General features: G+C 35.0%; 1 protein-coding gene across 1 annotated transcript in view; it reads left to right on the top strand.

The window, feature by feature from the left end:
• Nucleotides 1–22910, top strand: part of psme4b (proteasome activator subunit 4b) — a 53449-nt gene that overhangs the window by 7547 nt on the left and 22992 nt on the right. Inside the window, exons 3-16 of the mRNA XM_028475500.1 lie at nucleotides 9316–9432; nucleotides 10746–10790; nucleotides 10965–11114; nucleotides 12715–12778; nucleotides 13096–13170; nucleotides 13248–13370; nucleotides 14492–14584; nucleotides 14890–15068; nucleotides 17493–17579; nucleotides 18700–18886; nucleotides 19924–20013; nucleotides 21281–21345; nucleotides 21526–21676; nucleotides 22257–22355. Of these exons, the coding sequence (XP_028331301.1) occupies nucleotides 9316–9432; nucleotides 10746–10790; nucleotides 10965–11114; nucleotides 12715–12778; nucleotides 13096–13170; nucleotides 13248–13370; nucleotides 14492–14584; nucleotides 14890–15068; nucleotides 17493–17579; nucleotides 18700–18886; nucleotides 19924–20013; nucleotides 21281–21345; nucleotides 21526–21676; nucleotides 22257–22355 (1525 nt within the window). The remainder of the gene's footprint in view (nucleotides 1–9315; nucleotides 9433–10745; nucleotides 10791–10964; nucleotides 11115–12714; nucleotides 12779–13095; nucleotides 13171–13247; nucleotides 13371–14491; nucleotides 14585–14889; nucleotides 15069–17492; nucleotides 17580–18699; nucleotides 18887–19923; nucleotides 20014–21280; nucleotides 21346–21525; nucleotides 21677–22256; nucleotides 22356–22910) is intronic.

The following is a 22910-nucleotide window of genomic DNA, read 5'->3' as shown; positions in this document are numbered from 1 at the left end:
CATTTGTCAAATTTTTCATGCCTAACTCAATTTTAATCCCAGTTTAAGTATGCTAATCATATTTGAACTCATATTTAGGAGCTTTTGATAGCCTTATCTCAGAAAAAAAAAATTATGAAATTTTTCCATTTTTATGCCTTACTATAGCCTTACCTCCAAAAAAAATTGTTTTCACATTTTTCTAATTTTTCATGCCTAACTCCATTTTCATCCCAGTTTAAGTATGCTCATCATATTTGAAGTAGTTTTTAGGAGATTTTGATAGCCTTATCTCAGAAAAAAAAATTCTGAAATTTTTCCAATTTTATGCCTTACTATAGCCTTACCTCCAAAAAAAATTGTTTTCACATTTGTCAAATTTTTCCATGCCTAACTCAATTTTAATCCCAGTTTAAGCATGCTAATCATATTTGAAATCATATTTAGGGGCTTTTGATAGCCTTATCTCAGAAAAAATAATTCTGAAATTTTTCCAATTTTATGCCTTACTATAGCCTTACCTCCAAAAAAATTTGTTTTCACATTTTTCTAATTTTTCATGCCTAACTCAATTTTAATCCCAGTTTAAGTTTGCTAATCATATTTGAATTAGTTTTTAGGGGCTTTTGATAGCCTTATCTCAGAAAAAAAAAAATTATGAAATTTTTCCATTTTTATGCCTTACCTCCAAAAAAAATTGTTTTCACATTTTTCTAATTTTTCATGCCTAACTCCATTTTCATCCCAGTTTAAGTATGCTCATCATATTTGAAGTAGTTTTTAGGAGATTTTGATAGCCTTATCTCAGAAAAAAAAATTCTGAAATTTTTCCAATTTTATGCCTTACTATAGCCTTACCTCCAAAAAAAATTGTTTTCACATTTTTCTAATCTTTCATGCCTAACTCCATTTTAATCCCAGTTTAAGTATGCTAATCATATTTGAATTAGTTTTTAGGGGCTTTTGATAGCCTTATCTCAGAAAAAATAATTCTGAAATTTTTCCAATTTTATGCCTTACTATAGCCTTACCTCCAAAAAAATTTGTTTTCACATTTTTCTAATTTTTCATGCCTAACTCAATTTTAATCCCAGTTTAAGTATGCTAATCATATTTGAATTAGTTTTTAGGGGCTTTTGATAGCCTTAGCTCAGAAAAAATAATTCTGAAATTTTTCCAATTTTATGCCTTACTATAGCCTTACCTCCAAAAAAATTTGTTTTCACATTTTTCTAATTTTTCATGCCTAACTCAATTTTAATCCCAGTTTAAGTATGCTAATCATATTTGAATTAGTTTTTAGGGGCTTTTGATAGCCTTATCTCAGAAAAAAAATTCTGAAATTTTCCATTTTACTATCGCCTTACCAAAAAAATAGATGTTTTATCTCATTATAATCAATTAACAATATACATTTAGTTACACAGTGTGGTTGTGGTGTAATGGGTAAAGAACAGGGCTTGTAATCAGAGGGTCATAGGTTCAACTCCAACTTGGTTCATGGTATTTTAAATGCAGATTAAAATTTAAGTTATTTCCATTTTTATGCCTTACTATAGCCTTACCTCCGAAATATTGGTGTTCATCACAATTTTTCAATTTTTCATGCCTAACTGCATTTTAATCCCAGTTTAAGTATGCTAATCATATTTGAAATCATATTTAGGGGCTTTTCATAGCCTTATCTCAGAAAAAAAAATTCTGAATTTTTTTCTTTTTTATGCCTTACTATAGCCTTACATCCAAAAATTTTTTTCACATTTTTCTAATTTTTCATGCCTAACTCAATTTTAATCCCAGTTTAAGTATGCTAATCATATCTAAATTAGTTTTTAGCGGCTTTTGATAGCCTTATCTCAGAAAAAAAAAATTATGAAATTTTTCCATTTTTATGCCTTACTATAGCCTTACCTCCAAAAAAAATTGTTTTCACATTTGTCAAATTTTTCATGCCTAACTCAATTTTAATCCCAGTTTAAGTATGCTAATCATATTTGAACTCATATTTAGAAGCTTTTGATAGCCTTATCTCAGAAAAAAAAAATTATGAAATTTTTCCATTTTTATGCCTTACTATAGCCTTACCTCCAAAAAAAAATTGTTTTCACATTTTTCTAATTTTTCATGCCTAACTTCATTTTCATCCCAGTTTAAGTATGCTCATCATATTTGAAGTAGTTTTTAGGAGATTTTGATAGCCTTTTCTCAGAAAAAAAAATTCAAAAATTTTTCTATTTTTATGCCTTACTATAGCCTTACCTTCAAAAAATTTGTTTTCACATTTTTCTAATTTTTCATGCCTAACTCAATTTTAATCCCAGTTTAAGTATGCTCATCATATTTGAAGTAGTTTTTAGGAGCTTTTGATAGCCTTTTTTCAGAAAAAAAAAAATCTGAAATGTTTCCATTTTTATGCTTTACTATAGCCTTACCTCCAAAAAAATTTGTTTTCACATTTTTCTAATTTTTCATGCCTAACTCAATTTTAATCCCAGTTTAAGTATGCTAATCATATTTGAATTAGTTTTTAGGGGCTTTTGATAGCCTTATCTCAGAAAAAAAAATTCTGAAATTTTCCATTTTACTATCGCCTTACCAAAAAAATAGATGTTTTATCTCATTATAATCAATTAACAATATACATTTAGTTACACAGTGTGGTTGTGGTGTAATGGGTAAAGAACAGGGCTTGTAATCAGAGGGTCATAGGTTCAACTCCAACTTGGTTCATGGTATTTTAAATGCAGATTAAAATTTAAGTTATTTCCATTTTTATGCCTTACTATAGCCTTACCTCCGAAATATTGGTGTTCATCACAATTTTTCAATTTTTCATGCCTAACTGCATTTTAATCCCAGTTAAAGTATGCTAATCATATTTGAAATCATATTTAGGGGCTTTTCATAGCCTTATCTCAGAAAAAAAAATTCTGAATTTTTTTCATTTTTATGCCTTACTATAGCCTTACATCCAAAAAATTTTTTCACATTTTTCTAATTTTTCATGCCTAACTCAATTTTAATCCCAGTTTAAGTATGCTAATCATATCTAAATTAGTTTTTAGCGGCTTTTGATAGCCTTATCTCAGAAAAAAAAAATTATGACATTTTTCCATTTTTATGCCTTACTATAGCCTTACCTCCAAAAAAAATTGTTTTCACATTTGTCAAATTTTTCATGCCTAACTCAATTTTAATCTCAGTTTAAGTATGCTAATCATATTTGAACTCATATTTAGGAGCTTTTGATAGCCTTATCTCAGAAAAAAAAAAAAATGAAATTTTTCCATTTTTATGCCTTACTATATAGCCTTACCTCCAAAAAAAATTGTTTTCACATTTTTCAAATTTTTCATGCCTAACTCAATTTTATTCCCAGTTTAAGTATGCTAATCATATTTGAAATCATATTTAGGGGCTTTTGATAGCCTTATCTCAGAAAAAAAAATTCTGCAATTTTTCCAATTTTATGCCTTACTATAGCCTTACCTCCAAAAAAATTTGTTTTCACATTTTTCTAATTTTTCATGCCTAACTTCATTTTAATCCCAGTTTAAGTATGCTAATCATATTTGAATTAGTTTTTAGGGGCTTTTGATAGCCTTATCTCAGAAAAAATAATTCTGAAATTTTTCCAATTTTATGCCTTACTATAGCCTTACCTCCAAAAAAATTTGTTTTCACATTTTTCTAATTTTTCATGCCTAACTCAATTTTAATCCCAGTTTAAGTATGCTAATCATATCTAAATTAGTTTTTAGCGGCTTTTGATAGCCTTATCTCAGAAAAAAAAAATTATGACATTTTTCCATTTTTATGCCTTACTATAGCCTTACCTCCAAAAAAAATTGTTTTCACATTTGTCAAATTTTTCATGCCTAACTCAATTTTAATCCCAGTTTAAGTATGCTAATCATATTTGAACTCATATTTAGGAGCTTTTGATAGCCTTATCTCAGAAAAAAAAAATTATGAAATTTTTCCATTTTTATGCCTTACTATAGCCTTACCTCCAAAAAAAAATTGTTTTCACATTTTTCTAATTTTTCATGCCTAACTTCATTTTCATCCCAGTTTAAGTATGCTCATCATATTTGAAGTAGTTTTTAGGAGATTTTGATAGCCTTTTCTCAGAAAAAAAAATTCAAAAATTTTTCTATTTTTATGCCTTACTATAGCCTTACCTTCAAAAAATTTGTTTTCACATTTTTCTAATTTTTCATGCCTAACTCAATTTTAATCCCAGTTTAAGTATGCTCATCATATTTGAAGTAGTTTTTAGGAGCTTTTGATAGCCTTTTTTCAGAAAAAAAAAAAAATCTGAAATGTTTCCATTTTTATGCTTTACTATAGCCTTACCTCCAAAAAAATTTGTTTTCACATTTTTCTAATTTTTCATGCCTAACTCAATTTTAATCCCAGTTTAAGTATGCTAATCATATTTGAATTAGTTTTTAGGGGCTTTTGATAGCCTTATCTCAGAAAAAAAAATTCTGAAATTTTCCATTTTACTATCGCCTTACCAAAAAAATAGATGTTTTATCTCATTATAATCAATTAACAATATACATTTAGTTACACAGTGTGGTTGTGGTGTAATGGGTAAAGAACAGGGCTTGTAATCAGAGGGTCATAGGTTCAACTCCAACTTGGTTCATGGTATTTTAAATGCAGATTAAAATTTAAGTTATTTCCATTTTTATGCCTTACTATAGCCTTACCTCCGAAATATTGGTGTTCATCACAATTTTTCAATTTTTCATGCCTAACTGCATTTTAATCCCAGTTAAAGTATGCTAATCATATTTGAAATCATATTTAGGGGCTTTTCATAGCCTTATCTCAGAAAAAAAAATTCTGAATTTTTTTCATTTTTATGCCTTACTATAGCCTTACATCCAAAAATTTTTTTCACATTTTTCTAATTTTTCATGCCTAACTCAATTTTAATCCCAGTTTAAGTATGCTAATCATATCTAAATTAGTTTTTAGCGGCTTTTGATAGCCTTATCTCAGAAAAAAAAAATTATGACATTTTTCCATTTTTATGCCTTACTATAGCCTTACCTCCAAAAAAAGTTGTTTTCACATTTGTCAAATTTTTCATGCCTAACTCAATTTTAATCTCAGTTTAAGTATGCTAATCATATTTGAACTCATATTTAGGAGCTTTTGATAGCCTTATCTCAGAAAAAAAAAAAAATGAAATTTTTCCATTTTTATGCCTTACTATATAGCCTTACCTCCAAAAAAAATTGTTTTCACATTTTTCAAATTTTCCATGCCTAACTCAATTTTATTCCCAGTTTAAGTATGCTAATCATATTTGAAATCATATTTAGGGGCTTTTGATAGCCTTATCTCAGAAAAAAAAATTCTGCAATTTTTCCAATTTTATGCCTTACTATAGCCTTACCTCCAAAAAAATTTGTTTTCACATTTTTCTAATTTTTCATGCCTAACTTCATTTTAATCCCAGTTTAAGTATGCTAATCATATTTGAATTAGTTTTTAGGGGCTTTTGATAGCCTTATCTCAGAAAAAATAATTCTGAAATTTTTCCAATTTTATGCCTTACTATAGCCTTACCTCCAAAAAAAATTGTTTTCACATTTTTCTAATTTTTCATGCCTAACTCAATTTTAATCCCAGTTTAAGTATGCTAATCATATTTGAATTAGTTTTTAGGGGCTTTTGATAGCCTTATCTCAGAAAAAAAAAAATTATGAAATTTTTCCATTTTTATGCCTTACTATAGCCTTACCTCCAAAAAAAAATTGTTTTCACATTTTTCTAATTTTTCATGCCTAACTTCATTTTCATCCCAGTTTAAGTATGCTCATCATATTTGAAGTAGTTTTTAGGAGATTTTGACAGCCTTTTCTCAGAAAAAAAAAAAATCTGAAATGTTTCCATTTTTATGCTTTACTATAGCCTTACCTCCAAAAAAATTTGTTTTCACATTTTTCTAATTTTTCATGCCTAACTCAATTTTAATCCCAGTTTAAGTATGCTAATCATATTTGAATTAGTTTTTAGGGGCGTTTGATTGCCTTATCTCAGAAAAAAAAATTCTGAAATTTTCCATTTTACTATCGCCTTACCAAAGAAATAGATGTTTTATCTCATTATAATCAATTAACATTATACAATTAGTTACACAGTGTGGTTGTGGTGTAATGGGTAAAGAACAGGGCTTGTAATCAGAGGGTCATAGGTTCAACTCCAACTTGGTTCATGGTATTTTAAATGCAGATTAAAATTTAAGTTATTTGCATTTTTATGCCTTACTATAGCCTTACCTCCGAAATATTGGTGTTTATCACAATTTTTAAATTTTTCATGCCTAACTGCATTTTAATCCCAGTTTAAGTATGCTAATCATATTTGAAATCATATTTAGGGGCTTTTCATAGCCTTATCTCAGAAAAAAAAATTCTGAATTTTTTTCATTTTTATGCCTTACTATAGCCTTACATCCAAAAATTTTTTTCACATTTTTGTAATTTTTCATGCCTAACTCAATTTTAATCCCAGTTTAAGTATGCTAATCATATCTAAATTAGTTTTTAGCGGCTTTTGATAGCCTTATCTCAGAAAAAAAAAATTATGACATTTTTCCATTTTTATGCCTTACTATAGCCTTACCTCCAAAAAAAATTGTTTTCACATTTGTCAAATTTTTCATGCCTAACTCAATTTTAATCCCAGTTTAAGTATGCTAATCATATTTGAACTCATATTTAGGAGCTTTTGATAGCCTTATCTCAGAAAAAAAAAATTATGAAATTTTTCCATTTTTATGCCTTACTATAGCCTTACCTCCAAAAAAAAATTGTTTTCACATTTTTCTAATTTTTCATGCCTAACTTCATTTTCATCCCAGTTTAAGTATGCTCATCATATTTGAAGTAGTTTTTAGGAGATTTTGATAGCCTTTTCTCAGAAAAAAAAATTCAAAAATTTTTCTATTTTTATGCCTTACTATAGCCTTACCTTCAAAAAATTTGTTTTCACATTTTTCTAATTTTTCATGCCTAACTCAATTTTAATCCCAGTTTAAGTATGCTCATCATATTTGAAGTAGTTTTTAGGAGCTTTTGATAGCCTTTTTTCAGAAAAAACAAATAATTATCACAAGTTATGAAACACTGAGTTGCGTTTGAGCTAAAGGTACAATCATCATTCTTTTACTTCCTGCTTTTGTCTTTATGTTCAATTTATTCTCCAATATAGTCACATTTATCACTTCTCATTCTGCTCCAGCTGTTTCCACGACTTTCACATCCATCACCAAACAATATCCAAATGTAGGCGTCATTTGTCTGCGTGTTTTCCTTCAGATGAAAAGAGAAAGATCTGCGATTGCACCGGGTCTCACCAATGAGGGATTCATTTGACACTCAAGCATTGGGTCTCAATAGGATTCTTTTTTATCCCACATTCTTAGCTTTTCACCATCCTTTCTGCAATTGTCTCATCTCGGGTCATTTTTCAAACATCTCCGATGAGAGTCATTCCGATGGCTGTTAGATGGATGAACGCAGAGGAGGGAGAATCACTCGTAGCTTTTGGAAATTGTGAGAATTCTCCAGTGTCGCCGCTTCTTCCACAAAGTCAAAATGGGATTCTTTGGGGGGAAAAAAGCAAAAATATCAGCTTCTAAGAAAGCATTGTATGGAAGCTCATTGCATTCACAGAAGAAAAAAAGTTTTGGTTTTTCTGAATTGACGAGATAAAAATAAGTAAATTTTAAAAAAAAATAGCCCCAAAAATGGGCCCCGTTTTTATGTTTTTATTGGAAATGTTTTTAGTTTTTTTTTTTTTTTATTTGATGAGATTAAAAAACAAATAAATAAATAAACATAAAAAATGTTGCCCAGTTTTTCTGTTTTTATAGCAAATATTTTTCCTTTTTTTCTGAATTCAGGGGGAAAAACCAAAAAATATTTCCTATAAAAACATATCTCATCAACTTCAATTCGTCTTCTGTGAATGCAATAAGCTTCCGTAACATTGTCCAAGTTCCTAAATAACTTTATAAATTGACTTACTTTTGAAGATACACAGATTAATAAAACTACAAATATACAATATACACCACAAGATGTGCCATTTTCTGCCACTTTATTTTCAAACTACGATGGCCATTTATTAAAAAATATACGTAATGCACGGCGCCAAAACATCATTGAATGATGGTTATTTTCTCAGTTTTAGAGTTCATAAATGTAGCTAAACTTAGAGCCTGAGAATTTACTTGGAATTGAATTCACTGGGGTTATTTTATTAAAAAAAGTTAAGATAATTTTCATCATCATTATTATAATTTTTAACTAAAAATAAACAACAAAATCCATATTTTTAACATTTCCGTTTGTTAATTTTCCCCTTTCTCTATCTCAAGTTCTATTTCTGATTTGACTGACTTGGTGACAGTTCAATACGTAAATTATTTCAACATTCAACATCTGATAAGGTTAACTACAGTATATTTAACAACTCCCATGTATGCTTTGTTCTTGCAACAAATAACAAAATATATTAAATTTATTATATTGATTTTTAACTAAAAAATAAACATAAAAAAAACCTTATATATATATTTTTCTTTTTAAGGGAGGATATAAAAAGAAAGGGCAGTATTACACCTAGGTGAGGGGAAGGTAACAGGGAAGAGGGTGTCAGGGTAGTAAAATGGAAGGGGTGGGGAAGAGTTGACTGTTTTAAAGTGAGAGTGAGATGTGACGTTATAGTTGTGCTTATTGTGTTGCATAATCAGTTCAGCCGGTCTGGTGACAAGTGTGGAGATATTGAAAAAAACCCCCAAAAGAAATTATATTTTTAACGTTTTCGTTTGTTAATTTTACACTTTTTTCCTCTCTCAAGTACCCCCTGTAGTGTCATCGTGTTCCCCTAAGGATACATGTACCCCCATTTGAGAAACACTGCTCTAGTCTAGATGAAGCTCCATCTTTCCTCCGTTGTTCTTTTTCCCGGTGAGTAATTCACACCTGCGGAGCTTAAATTACTGTTGTCTTAAACTGTCAGTTAAGTCAAACCATAGTGAAAACAAAGAATTTCATGCTGCTGTGTTTGCAGACATGTCAGTAAATTGGCAGTGGTCATGTGGAGAGCAGTCTGTGAGCTATAGTGAGTCATTTTCACACACCTCTACAGTCTCTCTCTCTCTTTCAGGCACCATGTGGTTTCTCACCTCGGTTATTATGATGTTATGCTCTACAGGAGCTGCTCGAATCCTACACACCGCACAGACGCCAGTTAAAACCAACCGGTATTATTGTTGTAATCATAATTATTATTTCCTATGAACAGGAAGAAAGAGCTGCTGTCAAGGGAGGACCTACAGTTGCCATGGCGACCGCTGTATGATCTGTACGAGAGCGTGGCCTACTCCAAAACTGAGCACCTCGGGCTCATCTGGTTCCCCAAGTACGTCGATATGTTGTTGTGACTAATGTGTGGAATGAAGGATTTTCTGTGTGTGGACTTTACATTAGACGCCCCGACAATTAATCACCATTCATTCATGAAGCTCTAATAAAAAGAGGGAAAACATGTCCTACGTACATAACGAAATGTACACATTCAGGAACATCCGTGAACTGCTACTAATCCATAATATGTTAAGGTTTCATCAACTATTCTTCAGGAAATTTACTTTGATCTCCTGACATGTTTCTACTGTCAACTGCCAGTCCTCCTCAGAGGTGTCTGCTGATCGCTTTGATGTTTCCTCGACTTTCCAGCGCAATAATTCCAGCAAGTTCTTTTTGTCGTCTTTTTGAATAATATGTTAAAGTTTAATTTATTCAGGAAATTTACTTTGATCTCCTGACATGTTTCTACTGTCAACTGCCAGTCTCCTTCAGAGGTGTCTGCTGACCACTTTATAATTCCAGGAAGTTATTTTTGTCTTCTTTTTGAATAATATATTAAGGTTTCATTTATTCAGAAAATGTACTTTGATCTCCTGTCATGTTTCGACTGTCAACTGGCAGTCTTCCTCAGAGGCATCTGCTGATCGCTTTGAGGTTTCCTTGGCTTTCCAGCGTAATAATTCCAGCAACTTCTTTTTGTTTTCTTTTTGAATAATATGTTAAGGTTTCATTTATTGATACAAATTGTACTCAGGAAATTTCCTTTGATCTCCTGACATGTTTCGACTGTCAACTGCCAGTCTTCATCAGAGGCATCAGAGGCATCTGCTGATTGCTTTGATGTTTCCTTGACTTCTGCATAATAAGTCTAGCAAGTTTTTATGCTGAACCTTGAGCATGAAAAAAAAGAAAACATTTTTTTTAGTTCCACTCAAAGAACTTTATCATTACCGTTTTAAAATATGAAATTGCACATTTTAATTTTATTTTTATTAGTTATTAATTATTAGTTAAGAATAGTCACCACTTTTCCAATAAAAATTACATTTTCTATGCATTTTGTTACTTAAAAATCACTGTACTAATACATATAAAATAAAAGGAGTGTTTCAAAATAAGTTAATTTTCTAAGTAATTCGAAAACACTAAGTAAGAAGATTTCAATAAAACATTTATACGGATTAGGAAGAAGTCTGACTTCCCCTCTTAACCAGTGAAAGCAATTTATTTTCTAAGATATACAATGAACGTGTGTTTGATGTAAATTTGTTAAGTAAATTTAAAAACCAAAGTTTGTTTAAGACATTGTGACTATGTAGTTTTCTCTCTCTCTCTCATACACTTCTTTTTTGTGCTCTTTTGCAGCTCAGTGGAGCACATTTTGAAGGCTTTGATCAAAAGCTGCAGACTGTAAGTCTCCTCCTCTGTGATCATGTCATTTGGCAGCAGTTAATGTATTCCTTTGATCATCAGTTGAGCTGTGTACCGTAGATCAATGTGTGTATCTTTCTGCCGCTTTCTTTACTCGTCCCGCACCTATTTGCGTTTATTCGCATCTTGTCTGTTTTTCTCTTTGATTCTTAGGTATTTCCCTGTATCGTCCACCAATGAGATGCTGGCTGAGTGGCGCCCCCTACTGTGTGTGTTTGATGTCTCTATGCAGAAGGCCGTCAGCAACATGGAGTTGTTCCTGCCCACCATCATGCGTCCAGATGAGCACAGACAGGGCTTTCTGTAAGTCACATGTGTCAAACTCAAGGCCCGGGGGCCAAATCCGGTCCTTGAAAGTGGCCCACAGAAGAAAGTATAAATGACAAAGAAAACACTGAGTTATAGATAACTAAGTCCCTCCAACTACACAAATTCAATGAAACTCCAAAATGTTTGTCTAGGCTTGCAATTTTCCCACGCTTTTATCACACGACTGCAGTCAAGAACTCAAGATCTTTCTAAAATTTTGCAATTTCTCCAAAAATTGCCCTAAATTACACAATAATTGGTCGCAAAATCAAAGAACTTTGAAAAGAAGATCCTGCACGGTCTAATATTTGTCACTTATTGTTTCGATATTACTTACTTACTGTACATACTTTATCTGCCATTTACATGTGGAAGTGCTAACTAGAGCACAGTCCTTTTAAAAATCCTTTTTTTCCACCTGACATCGATGGCCCAAATGAGATAAAACTGGTTCGTATTTGGCCCCTGAGCAAAAACTAGTTTGACACCCCTGCTGTAATTGGAATGAAATTAAAACGAACGACAGCAGAAAAATTATTGGCTAACCCTAATATTTCCATAGAGACCATATAGTAGTTATTTTGTTTTCTTTTGTATTGAATAGAGACGTCGTCTATGCGTGTTCTACTGGGATACATTTGTATTTTGGATAAAAATTTGAGATTAGCTGCATTAACCCAATCATTTCCACATGAGTAGCGACTGAACAGCGAACCACGGATCAGGAACCATCAGCTCCTGTGGCAGGACACCTGAAAAATAAGAGCGAAGATTGAGGAGAAAACACAGACTGCAGAAAGAAAAAACATGATAAAGCTTTGATATTCAAAAGTATTCAGTATAAAGCATTATTTGATATGAAAGAGCATAAACAGCTGTTTGTGTTTTTAGTGATTCTATCAAGGTGGAAGAAGACTGTCCTTGAGATTAGCTTAATATGAAAGTTGAAGTATAACAAAGATACTATTTGCTCAGATAATTTTCTCTTTGAGGTATTTTGGGCCAAATAAAATAACTTTGGATTTGTCCTGTTTAAAAAGGAGAATGTTAAAGCTCATCCTGGCTATATGATGTCTTTTAGACAGGCCTGGAGTTATAATAACTGATGTGTTTCATTGTGATTTCATAGATAAATAGAGCGGTGTATCATCTGCGTAGCAGTCATAACTTATATTTTGCTTCTTGATAATGTGGAAGAAAATATAATGTAAAAGAGAATTGGTCCTAAAACTGAACCTTGTGGAACTCCATGATTGACTTTGGCATGCACTGAGGAGAGATAACTAACGTGAACAATGTGGGTTCTGTCTGATAATTCAAACCAAGGTAGTGCTGTTCCTTTAATTCCAAAAACACTTTCCAGCCTTTGCAGCAATAAATAATGACCAACTGTATCAAGACTGAGGCTGTTCTGTTCGTCTGGATTTATTCTTGGTTCCTTAGCAACTACATTGTAATTTCCATTCTACATCCTCTTGGGAGCTTTGTTCCCTGTTTTCGACTTGAGAGATCATACTCACAATTAAGACACCTGGATTCACATAAAGATTAACCGTGGCTCTATGTGAAATGTTTTTGTGTCTGTTTTTTTCAGGCTGTGGTTTGAAGAGTTAATGAACCTGTGGATGTCTGTGCAAAATCAGCCAAACTGGGAAGGGGTGAGGAACACACATTTTCATCCATCCATCAATCATCCATCCATTATTTTTTAAGACACATGACAGTGTAGCGTAAAAACGTTCTGAGGAAATGAGGCATCTCTCCAAATGACACACTTCCTTCTGCCCTTGGTGCCATTGAGCATTCCAGATTTCCATTTAGAGACAATTTTCCATTTGAGCCTTTGATTTCATCCAGCTCTCTAGCCTTAAGTGCCCCACATCTTCACTTCCCTTTGCTCCCCCAAATGGATTTTTGTAGTTCTTGAAAGCAAAGCAGTTATTTACTGATTGTTTGCCTCATGCTTTCTTTGCAGAATCTTGTCAATCTCTTTGCGCGCCTTGCCAACGACAACATCGGCTATGTGGACTGGACCCCGTACATTCCCACAGTGAGTTCTGAGCATCATCGAATAGATACCAGACTGGTGTTAAATAATGTGATGGGAAACTTTCCATGTGCTTGCAGATTTTTACCAAAATCCTGCGCAGTCTGAACCTTCCTGTTGGGGTCAGCCAAATGGTGTCACCGCGATATCTCACCAACTCGTATGACATCGGACACCTGGTGCTATGGATTACAGCCCTTCTGGTATGCAGCTTTAAGATGTTGGTTTTTGTCTGGCAACAGAAGCACAATAAAGCACAATATTTTGTAGAGCTATGTACCTGACTCCAGATACACAGTGAAACCAAATGGAATGATTTTCTAAAGTTTTTATGGATGACATTTCAACAAAATTTCAGGACATCCCACGCACTTCCATCTCAAAAAATTCTGAATTTGTACCAATTGTTCCTTAATTATTCATTTAGCACAATGCACATTTTAGTTTGATTGGATGAATACTTTTTGAGATATGACCAGTTCAGTGAGGAAGGTACAATATGTGTCGATTTTTGCGCATCCTTATTTTTCTTCCATATTCAGCTTCCAATATCTCCGGAACTACATCACAAAGGAAATGGAAATTAGATGTAGTAATACAGCTCCACCTACTCTCTCAGAATATACAAAAACCAAACATTCAATCAGCTTGTACAGAACTCAGAACTGATCAAATTACGGGGAGCTGAGGCATATGCAAAGTTGTTTACTGAAGGCCCAAACATGTTCCAGCCCGAAACCCAAATCCAATTTGAGGGGCTAGCATGTCCACCAGATAGGACTTATAGCTGGTATTTTTATATATGTGTGAAAATCGACACATACCCCCCTCACTAGATTGGCCATATCTTAAAAAGTATTCAGCTGATCAAACAAAAAATTTGCAGTGTGCAAATTGAATAATTAACAAACAATTAGTAAAAAATTCAGAATTTTTTTTAAACCAAAATGCATGGGCCATTTGTTGAAATGACATGGGATGACCCTTTGTCCTTCAAGTTTCTGAGACAAAACTACACACAACTGTACACAATTTATTGATCCCGAGGCAGTTTTTGTCATTGCTTTAACATGAATGACAAACCTCATTCTACACTGAACATTAGGACAGATGCTTAAAGCTTTCTGCAGGTACAGTTCATGTGTGTCCATTAAAATACACTGGCCTTTTTCAGCTTCAATCTGACCAAGAACTCTCGTTTTTCTATCAGAAATGGATCACAAATGAAACAAATATAGATGAAAAACATAATGCATCTTTTCATTGATAGCCTATATTTGATTTTTCTTCTGCTTAATTACTTTGAAAATCTGTTCCCCTGCAGGGTGGACCGGGGAACCCTGCACAGAAAGAGCTGACCTGTCTATTCAACAGCATTGCCTCCTTCTACCACCCCTCCAATCATGGCCGTTGGCAGGTAAATCTGTCTTTCTCTCACATGCACGCACACACACACACACACACACACACACACACACACACACACACACACACACACACACACACACACACGCACAGAGCAAATTCTACTAACTCTTCAGCTGATTGCTTTGATTTATAGCCTGTCATCTGAGACTTTGCCAACTCTATTCGCTCTTTACTCTCGCACCAACAGCAAAGCAATAAGAGCAATAAGTGCCAGAAATAAACAATATTGCACACCTACTGACGACAATCTGTTTGAATGCGTCTCTGAAGCTAAAGACGATTTTGCGTCTGCAGGCTCGTCTCATGCGTTTGCTTCAGCGACTTCCTGCTAGCGTTGTGCGCAGAGTTCACAGGGAACGTTACGCTGACCCCGGCTGGATCACGCTGGTACCAGAGAGTCAGAGGTTGACCGACGCAAACCTTCAGGAGTTCACCAACAGCCTCCTTGGAGCCGCCCTGCTGGCCATGTTCAGGTACTTTACCATTTATTCTAAAATCTGATAAATGCGTAGTATAGGCTCATAGATCAATAAATTGAAGATTTGCTCAAAAAAAAGATGTAAAAGGTTGAAATAGCTGCTAGAAGGTTTGTTTTTATCTCCACTGTAAACCTTATTGAGATTGTCAGAAAGGTTTTGTGCATTGCATTGTGGGATGTGGAGTGCAGTAAACGGATGCATATTGTGATTTCTTGTGTTTCTTTACCAGAAAAGGAGCGCAGTATAATATGTTAAGGTTTAATTTATTCAGATTTTCAGGAAATTTACTTTGATCTCCTGACATGTATCGACTGTCAACTGCCAGTCTTCTTCAGAGACGTCTGCTGATTGCTTTGATGCGTCCTTGACTTCCGCGTAGTAATTACAGCAAGTTAATTTTGTCTTCTGTTTAGTATTCAAAATGGAGACAAAATAAACTTGCTGGAATTAAGGACAACGATTTTTGTTCGAGTTTGTTCCCGGTATTCCTGTGATACCTTCACTCCGCAAAACATTATATTTTGACCAGATTGTGATATTTCTGTCTCGGCCCAAATAAACATTCGCTATTGTTTTGCCTCAACTTTCAGTGAAAACAATTGAAATGTGTTGGAAATTCACTCTGTTAGCGTAATCACGCTAAGAATTAAGTGCTTAAAACACGACTTCACATCAAAACAAACTTCCCAATGGCAATTTAAATCTCTTATGTCGTTTTTCGAGGAAATGATCCGTGGTTAATTGATCTGTGAGGCATACACTATGTCTTTATCTAATAAATCATTATCGTCTCCAGCAGCTTTAAGTTTTAGGATAGATTTTAAAATGGCTTTTTGAAACAAAGAGTCTGAGGCGACCTCACGTAGGATGGCTGAATGGTGATGATGTACAAATAGAAAGCATAGGTGTCTCTGTGGGTGTAGGTGTTAGCATGCTGCACCTCCGCATGAGCCAAAAAAGTGGTGTCGCTAAGTTGGCATTCATTGACCAGGATTTGCTTCATTATTCAAGCCAAAAATTAGCAGCCCAAATAGAGTCTAGCTGCAATGTTTTTCCACTTTTGTGTCACCGACTTTAACTTTACAATAATAATGTCTTGTTTAATGTAATAAGCAGGTGGTTAAACCATTGGTTGTCAACCTTTTCAGCCAGCGACCCCCAAAATAAAGGTTCCAGAGAACGGGGACCCCTGAAGGTGGTTGAACACAGACATGAACATTGAAGAACAGTCATGTGGAGACAGGGCCATCAATAAGTGGGAATAAAGGGGAGAGATTTTTGGGGTCCATCCATAAAGTCAGGAAAATAATGGTCCATTGTTCTATGAATCTGTGATAACCACATGTATTTATTTATCTGAATAATATCCTGTTGTACAGGAAGTTTATTACTATTTGTGTGATAGGATATAGTCATCTTAAAGATGTAAATCCTTGTTTTAATCAGAAATAAAATAGTTTAAAAGTGATCAAAAAAGGTGGAAAAGGTGGTGAAATGGGATTTTAAAAACCACACAAATTGGTAAAAGTTGCCCATTAGAGTGGGCAAAAACAGTCAGAAATAGTGGTGAAAAGGGTTCAAAGTGTCAATAATGCCTTAAAAGTGGCAGAAATTAGGAGGGTTGTGGTAATGTAATTTAAAAAGTAGGAACAATTAGTTTAAATTGGCAAATAATGGGCATGACAAATTGTGAATATGGTAAAATGGCAAAAATAAGCATGAAATATGGTGAAAAGAGGTTAAAAGTGACAAGAATGGGTCAACATATGCAACATTAGGTGAGAAAATTGATGGAAAGGGTTTATAAGTGCCAAAAATATCTTAAAAATAGAAACATTTTGCAGGCAAGGCATTGAAATTTGAGGGAGAAGTGTCAGAAATGAAAGTAATGCAGCAAAAATCTATTAAAAGGGGCAAAAATGTGGCAAGAAAAAGTGCTGAAAATAGGTTCAAATAAGACAATAGGTAAAAATAAGTAAAAATGGGCTCAAATTGTTCAAAAAATATTTTTAGTTTAATGAAGGAATCTGACGACCCCCTGCACCTGGGGTCCTGACTCCAAGGTTGAGAATCCCAATGTTAAATGATGAAAATTCTCCCATTTTTCATTTTCTGTCAATGTTTTTTTTAATTATTATTATTTCAGATGAACATCCGGCACGGTTACAGGCTCATTAGTCATCACATTAGTGCTCACATTGTTGTCACCTTGTCAGCCATGCACAGAGTTGACCATTTGAACCAAAGCCAGCTGGTTATCTAACCACGGTCGGTCACTGCACAGACTTGGCTTGGGATGAGGAGGCTAAGCCACACACAGCTAGGTCATGTGTGATTAGCTGTCTTGGGTGTGTTGTTGTTGATATTGTACAACATCATGTTGTGGGCTTACCTGCTTTTCATTCTATTGGCTTCCAGTAAAACTGGCAGCACAGATGCAGCCTACGCTCTGCAGAATCTGGCTCTGCTCACGCCGGACCTCGCCATACCACCTGTCCTCGAGAGGTACGCCTCAAAGAAACATGGGTCACACTTTACATGAACTTTTATACATAAGGCTGAGATTAAACTGTCATTAGCATGAGTAAGGTGTCATTAAGGTTTGTTCACTAAATTATGACACCTTTGGAGCTATGTTGGCATTTTTGGGGTTAGGTGGAGGGATCTAATGGGGTTAGGGTTAGGGGCGTCAACCTCATATGAACCAGCTCGACCACAAGTTTTTTTTAGGCGGGAAAACGAACAATTTCAACAATAATGTTCCCAAGCTTGCACTTCCACTTATAAGACATAAAGTATGGAAGACATCAGCAATATCTAAGCAATAAGTGACAGATACTTAAATGTCTTTTTTTTTAATTTATTATGTTGACCTTTTTTATTATTGGGCGCACGGTGGTTTAGTGGTTAGCACGTCCGCCTCACAGCAAGAAGGTCCTGGGTTCAAGCCCTGGGGTGGACTTGGGTCCTTTCTGTGTGGAGTTTGCATGTTCTCCCCGTGCTGTGTGGGTTTCCTCCGGGTCCTCCGGCTTCCTCCCACAATCCAAAAACATGACTGTAAGATTGATTGGAGTCTCTAAATTGCCCATAGGAGTGAATGGTTGTCTGTGTCTGTGTTGCCCTGTGATGGACTGGCGCCCTGTCCAGGGTGTACCCCCGCCAAGCACCCTATGAGAGCCGGAAATTGGCACCGGCAGACCCCCGCGACCCTGTTAAACGGGAATAAGTGGGTATGAAGATGGATGGATTTTTTATTATTTAATTTGGGGAGATTATGTGGAATAATTTGAGAAAAATTGCAGAATTTAGGAAAAATGTAAAGTTCTTTCATCAACAATTTACAACTGAATTTACACAATGATTCATGTTTTCTGTCATTTTCTCCAGCGGGCTGAACCAGATACTCTGAAGGGCCGGATTTGGCCCCCCAGCCTTGAGTTTGACATATGTGGGTTAGGGTTTAGGTTAGGGTGACAAATGACACTTAATGACAGCCTTCACGACACCTTATTCATGCTAATAACAGCTCATTTCAGCTTTTACGTATAAAACTTCAAGTAAGGTTTTGCCGAAAACGCCTATGAGCCTAAATTCACCAATATTATTTTGATCTAATGTTCAACAGGACTTATGCAGCAATGGAGACCCTGACCGAACCCCACACTCTCACTGCCACCCTCAGCTGCATGATTGGCATGGCGCGTAGCCTGGTTTCTGCTGGCAGCCATTATCCAGAGGGCCGGACACACGTGCTCCCTTTGCTCATGGGCTCCCTGCCCGGGGTGGACCCCAATGACTTCAGCAAATGCATGGTGAGTAATGAATGTGTTGATTAACCAGGAAGAAAAGTATATTCGGGGACAGGGGTGGACAGGCCATCTGGCATACCGGGAATCGTCCCAGTGGGCCGGGCCAGTCCGGTACTGGTACCAAAACAAGTGGCAAAAACATGGCAAGAAATTAGTGTAGAGTGACTAAAATGGGTCAAAAGCATTCAAGAGTGGGAAAAATGGGAAAATAAAGAGGAACCAGGTGGTATGTAATGGCAAAATGTAACTTTAATGGGCAAAATGTGGCACAATAGTGAAAAAGGGATGTGGAATGTGGAACAGAAAGTGGCAAACTGTAGGGAAAAAATGAAACACGTGAGATTTATTGGGCAAAAGAAATAAAAAAATTAAAGAAAGGACAAAATTTGGATAAAAGTGTCAAAAAGAACTTGACAAAAAGAATAGGAAAAAACGGGATGTTTATTGATAAAGAGTAGCTAAAGTCTAAAAAGAAGTGTCAGAACTTTTTTTAAAAGGGCAAAAATGGGACAAAGTAAGAAAAAGGGGTTAAAAAGTTTCCCCTTTTAAGGTTTTCTGGGGGAATAATAATTAAAATGAAGACATAAAGAATCACATGTTGAGCATCACTGACTTAATAACAGCTTCTACATTATGTCAGAAAATGCCAGGGCTGAGTTTTGGTCCCAGTCCACCCCTGCTCAGGGACGTTGGTGATAAACCTCCTGATGATTGAATTTCTTTCTGGGGTTGCTCAGGTCGTTGCAATTAATAATCGCCAAAAGTAGGATGAATATCCAATTTCGAGAAAAAAACGTACAATTAATGTGGCTCCGTCTTCGTTTTTTTAGCGTGATTTGTGAAATGGATTGCTTATCTTTCCTCGTGCGTTCATTACTTTTGCCGGTATTTTGTAATCCATCACCGCAGACTAAACGAATACACTTGAAAAAGTTATTTCACTGTCATCCAGCTAAATTACTTAACTGTGATCCTGTCAGTGGATGTAAATCGATCTGCTTCCCCCCCCCCCCCCCCCCCCGCTGGGCCTCTCTGTCCAGATAACGTTCCAGTTCATCGCCACCTTCGCCACTCTGGTGCCTTTAGTGGATTGTTCATCTGCTCCCTCTCAACACTCTGATCTCACCGAGGTACAAGGACACACACACACACACACACACACACACACACACACACAGAACACCATTAAACTACAGATAAGTCCTTATTTCTCTAAGAGGGAACAGCCTGTCCAATGACTATGTGACAGCAGTTAGTATTTTGTCACAGAGTGTTGAAAAAAAAATGGTGGAAAATTTAACCAAAAACATAATACTCCTATGATTCTCTAATTCCTGTAAGGCAGGGGCATCAAACTCATTTTAGTTCAGGGGCCATTTTAACATTATTGTGCCCTAGTTTACACTTCTACATATACATAAAATACAAAATATGTAATAAACCAACAATATCCAAGCAATAAGTGACAGATATCAATCCCAACAGGATCTACATTTTACATTTCTTAGATTTTGTGACTAATTTGGATTTCATAAAGGGAAATGTAATGTAATAATTTGAGGAAAATTTAAGGATTTTGTACGAATTTTTAGTTTTTTTTTTTAACAGTTCCACATTCAAAATGACTCCAGTCATGCGATAAACGCAACGGGGAAACTGTGAGCACCTGCCGCTGGAGACAGAGAAAACATAGATTGGGAACCCCTATTTTTCTGCCCGAAAAGTCGCCATAAAATGCGCGACACAAATCAGATCTGTATGGAACTTAATTGAGGGTAAATGAGAAACAAACCTGACATAACTGAGTCAAATTTCATAAAGATCGATCCATACTGATTCCTACCCTTCCTTAGGGAGGGTCACAAATATACAATAAAATAAATGCATTTATTTCACTGCAAAGAAAGAAATTAATATTGTTCAATTACAAATCGAGAGAAGAATTTTTAAATTTACGTCAATTACGAGACATAGAGAATTCAAAATTTTTGACCCATCTTTGGTTAAAACTTTGTTTAGCACTTTTGACGTAATCCTGTTAAGGTTAGGGTTAGGGACAAACAAACAAATACATGAATGCAGATGAAATTATAATTGGTATTTATCAACCATAGACTATGGTTGTATCAGTTGTAATATTTAGTCAAAAAAAAAAAAAAAAAAATATATATATATATATTTTTTTTTTTTCCGTTGGCTTATTACAGTAACCTGGCAATTCTTAACATTCACTCGTACCAATTTTTCCAACAATTTCTCCATTATTTCACATGGATAATTAGTTTGGATCTACAACAAAGAGAACACGAGTCTGTGACCTGGTGGAATACAACAATAGTGATGTTTTACACCTACTCTCATTGTTTATTTACACTGATATCTTCTTCTTCTTTGCAGATAGACAAAGATCTGTGTTTTGCTACGGCTGAGTTTGAGGACTTTGTGCTGCAGTTCCTGGACAGGTATAGGAATAAATGATCCATTCACACTTTTTAGTAAACCTCTTGTCGTCACCGTCTGAATGCAAATAGTGTGAATCTGTTTGATATGCACCTTGTTTTCCCTCATAACTCTGTTGACATTTTCATCACTCACGAGTGTTTTAAACGCGTCTCTGTGTGTGTCCCCGTGCTCTTGTGCAGATGTTTTGCTCTGATAGACAGCAGCACCCTGGAACAGACCAGGGACGACACAGAGACTGATACGCAGACTCATTTAGAGAGTTTGGTAGAGCTGGGCCTGTCGTCCACCGTCTGCACCATATTAACACAGTGCTCCATGGAAATATACAAGGTAGATAAACACGTACGCCCCAGAACTTTTAAATCATTTTAGTGGGTTTCTTTGTCACTTACCCTGAGAAACCTCTTTAATGTCCCTTTAAAAGTCACATGAATACTGAAACACAGTTAAAATAAGGTGAAACTAGTCATATTTTGGTCATTCTGTGTCATTTCACAAATGGCCCACGCACTTCTGTTAATTTTGTGATTATTACTGTAAATTTTTAGTTTGATCAGATGAATACTTTTTGAGATACGGCCAATTTAGTGAGGGGGGGGGGGTATGTGTCGATTTTTGCTCGTCCTTACTTTTCTTCCATTTTCAGCTTCTAATATCTCAGGAACTACATCACATAGGAAACTGAAATTTGGTATAATAATACAGCTTCACCTACTCTGTCAGAATATACAAAATATCTGCTACACATTCTATCTTGTGGACATGCCAGCCCCTCAAAATTGTAAAATAGCGTGTCTGGGTTTCGGGTTAAAATAAGGTCATATTTGGGTGATTCCGTCATTTCACAAATGGCCCACGCACTTCAGTCAAAAATAAATGAATTCTGAATTCTTTTCTTTACACGTTTCAGGTCGCGCTACAGAAAGTCTTTAATTTTTCCACCTCAAACATCTTTGAGACGTGTGTGTCAGGCAGGATGGTGGCCGAGATGTGCAGAGCAGCAGCAAAGGTACGCAGAAAACTTCCTAAATATCAAGTAATACTGCAGTAGATCCTGAAAAATGAACAGTTTAAAACTCTGTCTGCCTTAAAGCTGCTAGAGACGATAGTTTTTCATCAGATAAAGACATAGTATAGGCCTCACAGATGGATTCATCCAAGAATATTTGCTCGAAAGATTAAAATTGCTGCTTGAAAGTTTGTTTTGATCTCCACTGTAAAGCGTTATTTGGAGTACGTTGTCGAAAAAGTGGTGCACATTGATTCTTACTGTGATTTCTTGTGTTTGCCCCCGAATAGTGACTTCCCAACACATTCCTGGTGTTTTCATGGACTGAAAGTTGTGGCTAAACAATGACAGATGTTTATTTTACGGCTGACACGTCACAAATTTAATGTCTCGTGTTGTGAGGTGATATCATAGGGAATACCGGGAACAAACTAGAACTAATATGGTTTCAAGTCAATCACTGTAAAAAATAAACGTCTTTTTTTTCCCTTTGATTTAATGATCCATGAGACCTACTCCATGCTTTTATCTTGTAAAAAAATATCGTCTCCAGCA

Source organism: Gouania willdenowi, chromosome 19 (genome assembly GCF_900634775.1).
Source record: "Gouania willdenowi chromosome 19, fGouWil2.1, whole genome shotgun sequence".
Classification (NCBI taxonomy): Eukaryota; Metazoa; Chordata; class Actinopteri; order Blenniiformes; family Gobiesocidae; genus Gouania; species Gouania willdenowi.
This window is presented reverse-complemented; position numbering and strand designations above follow the sequence as displayed.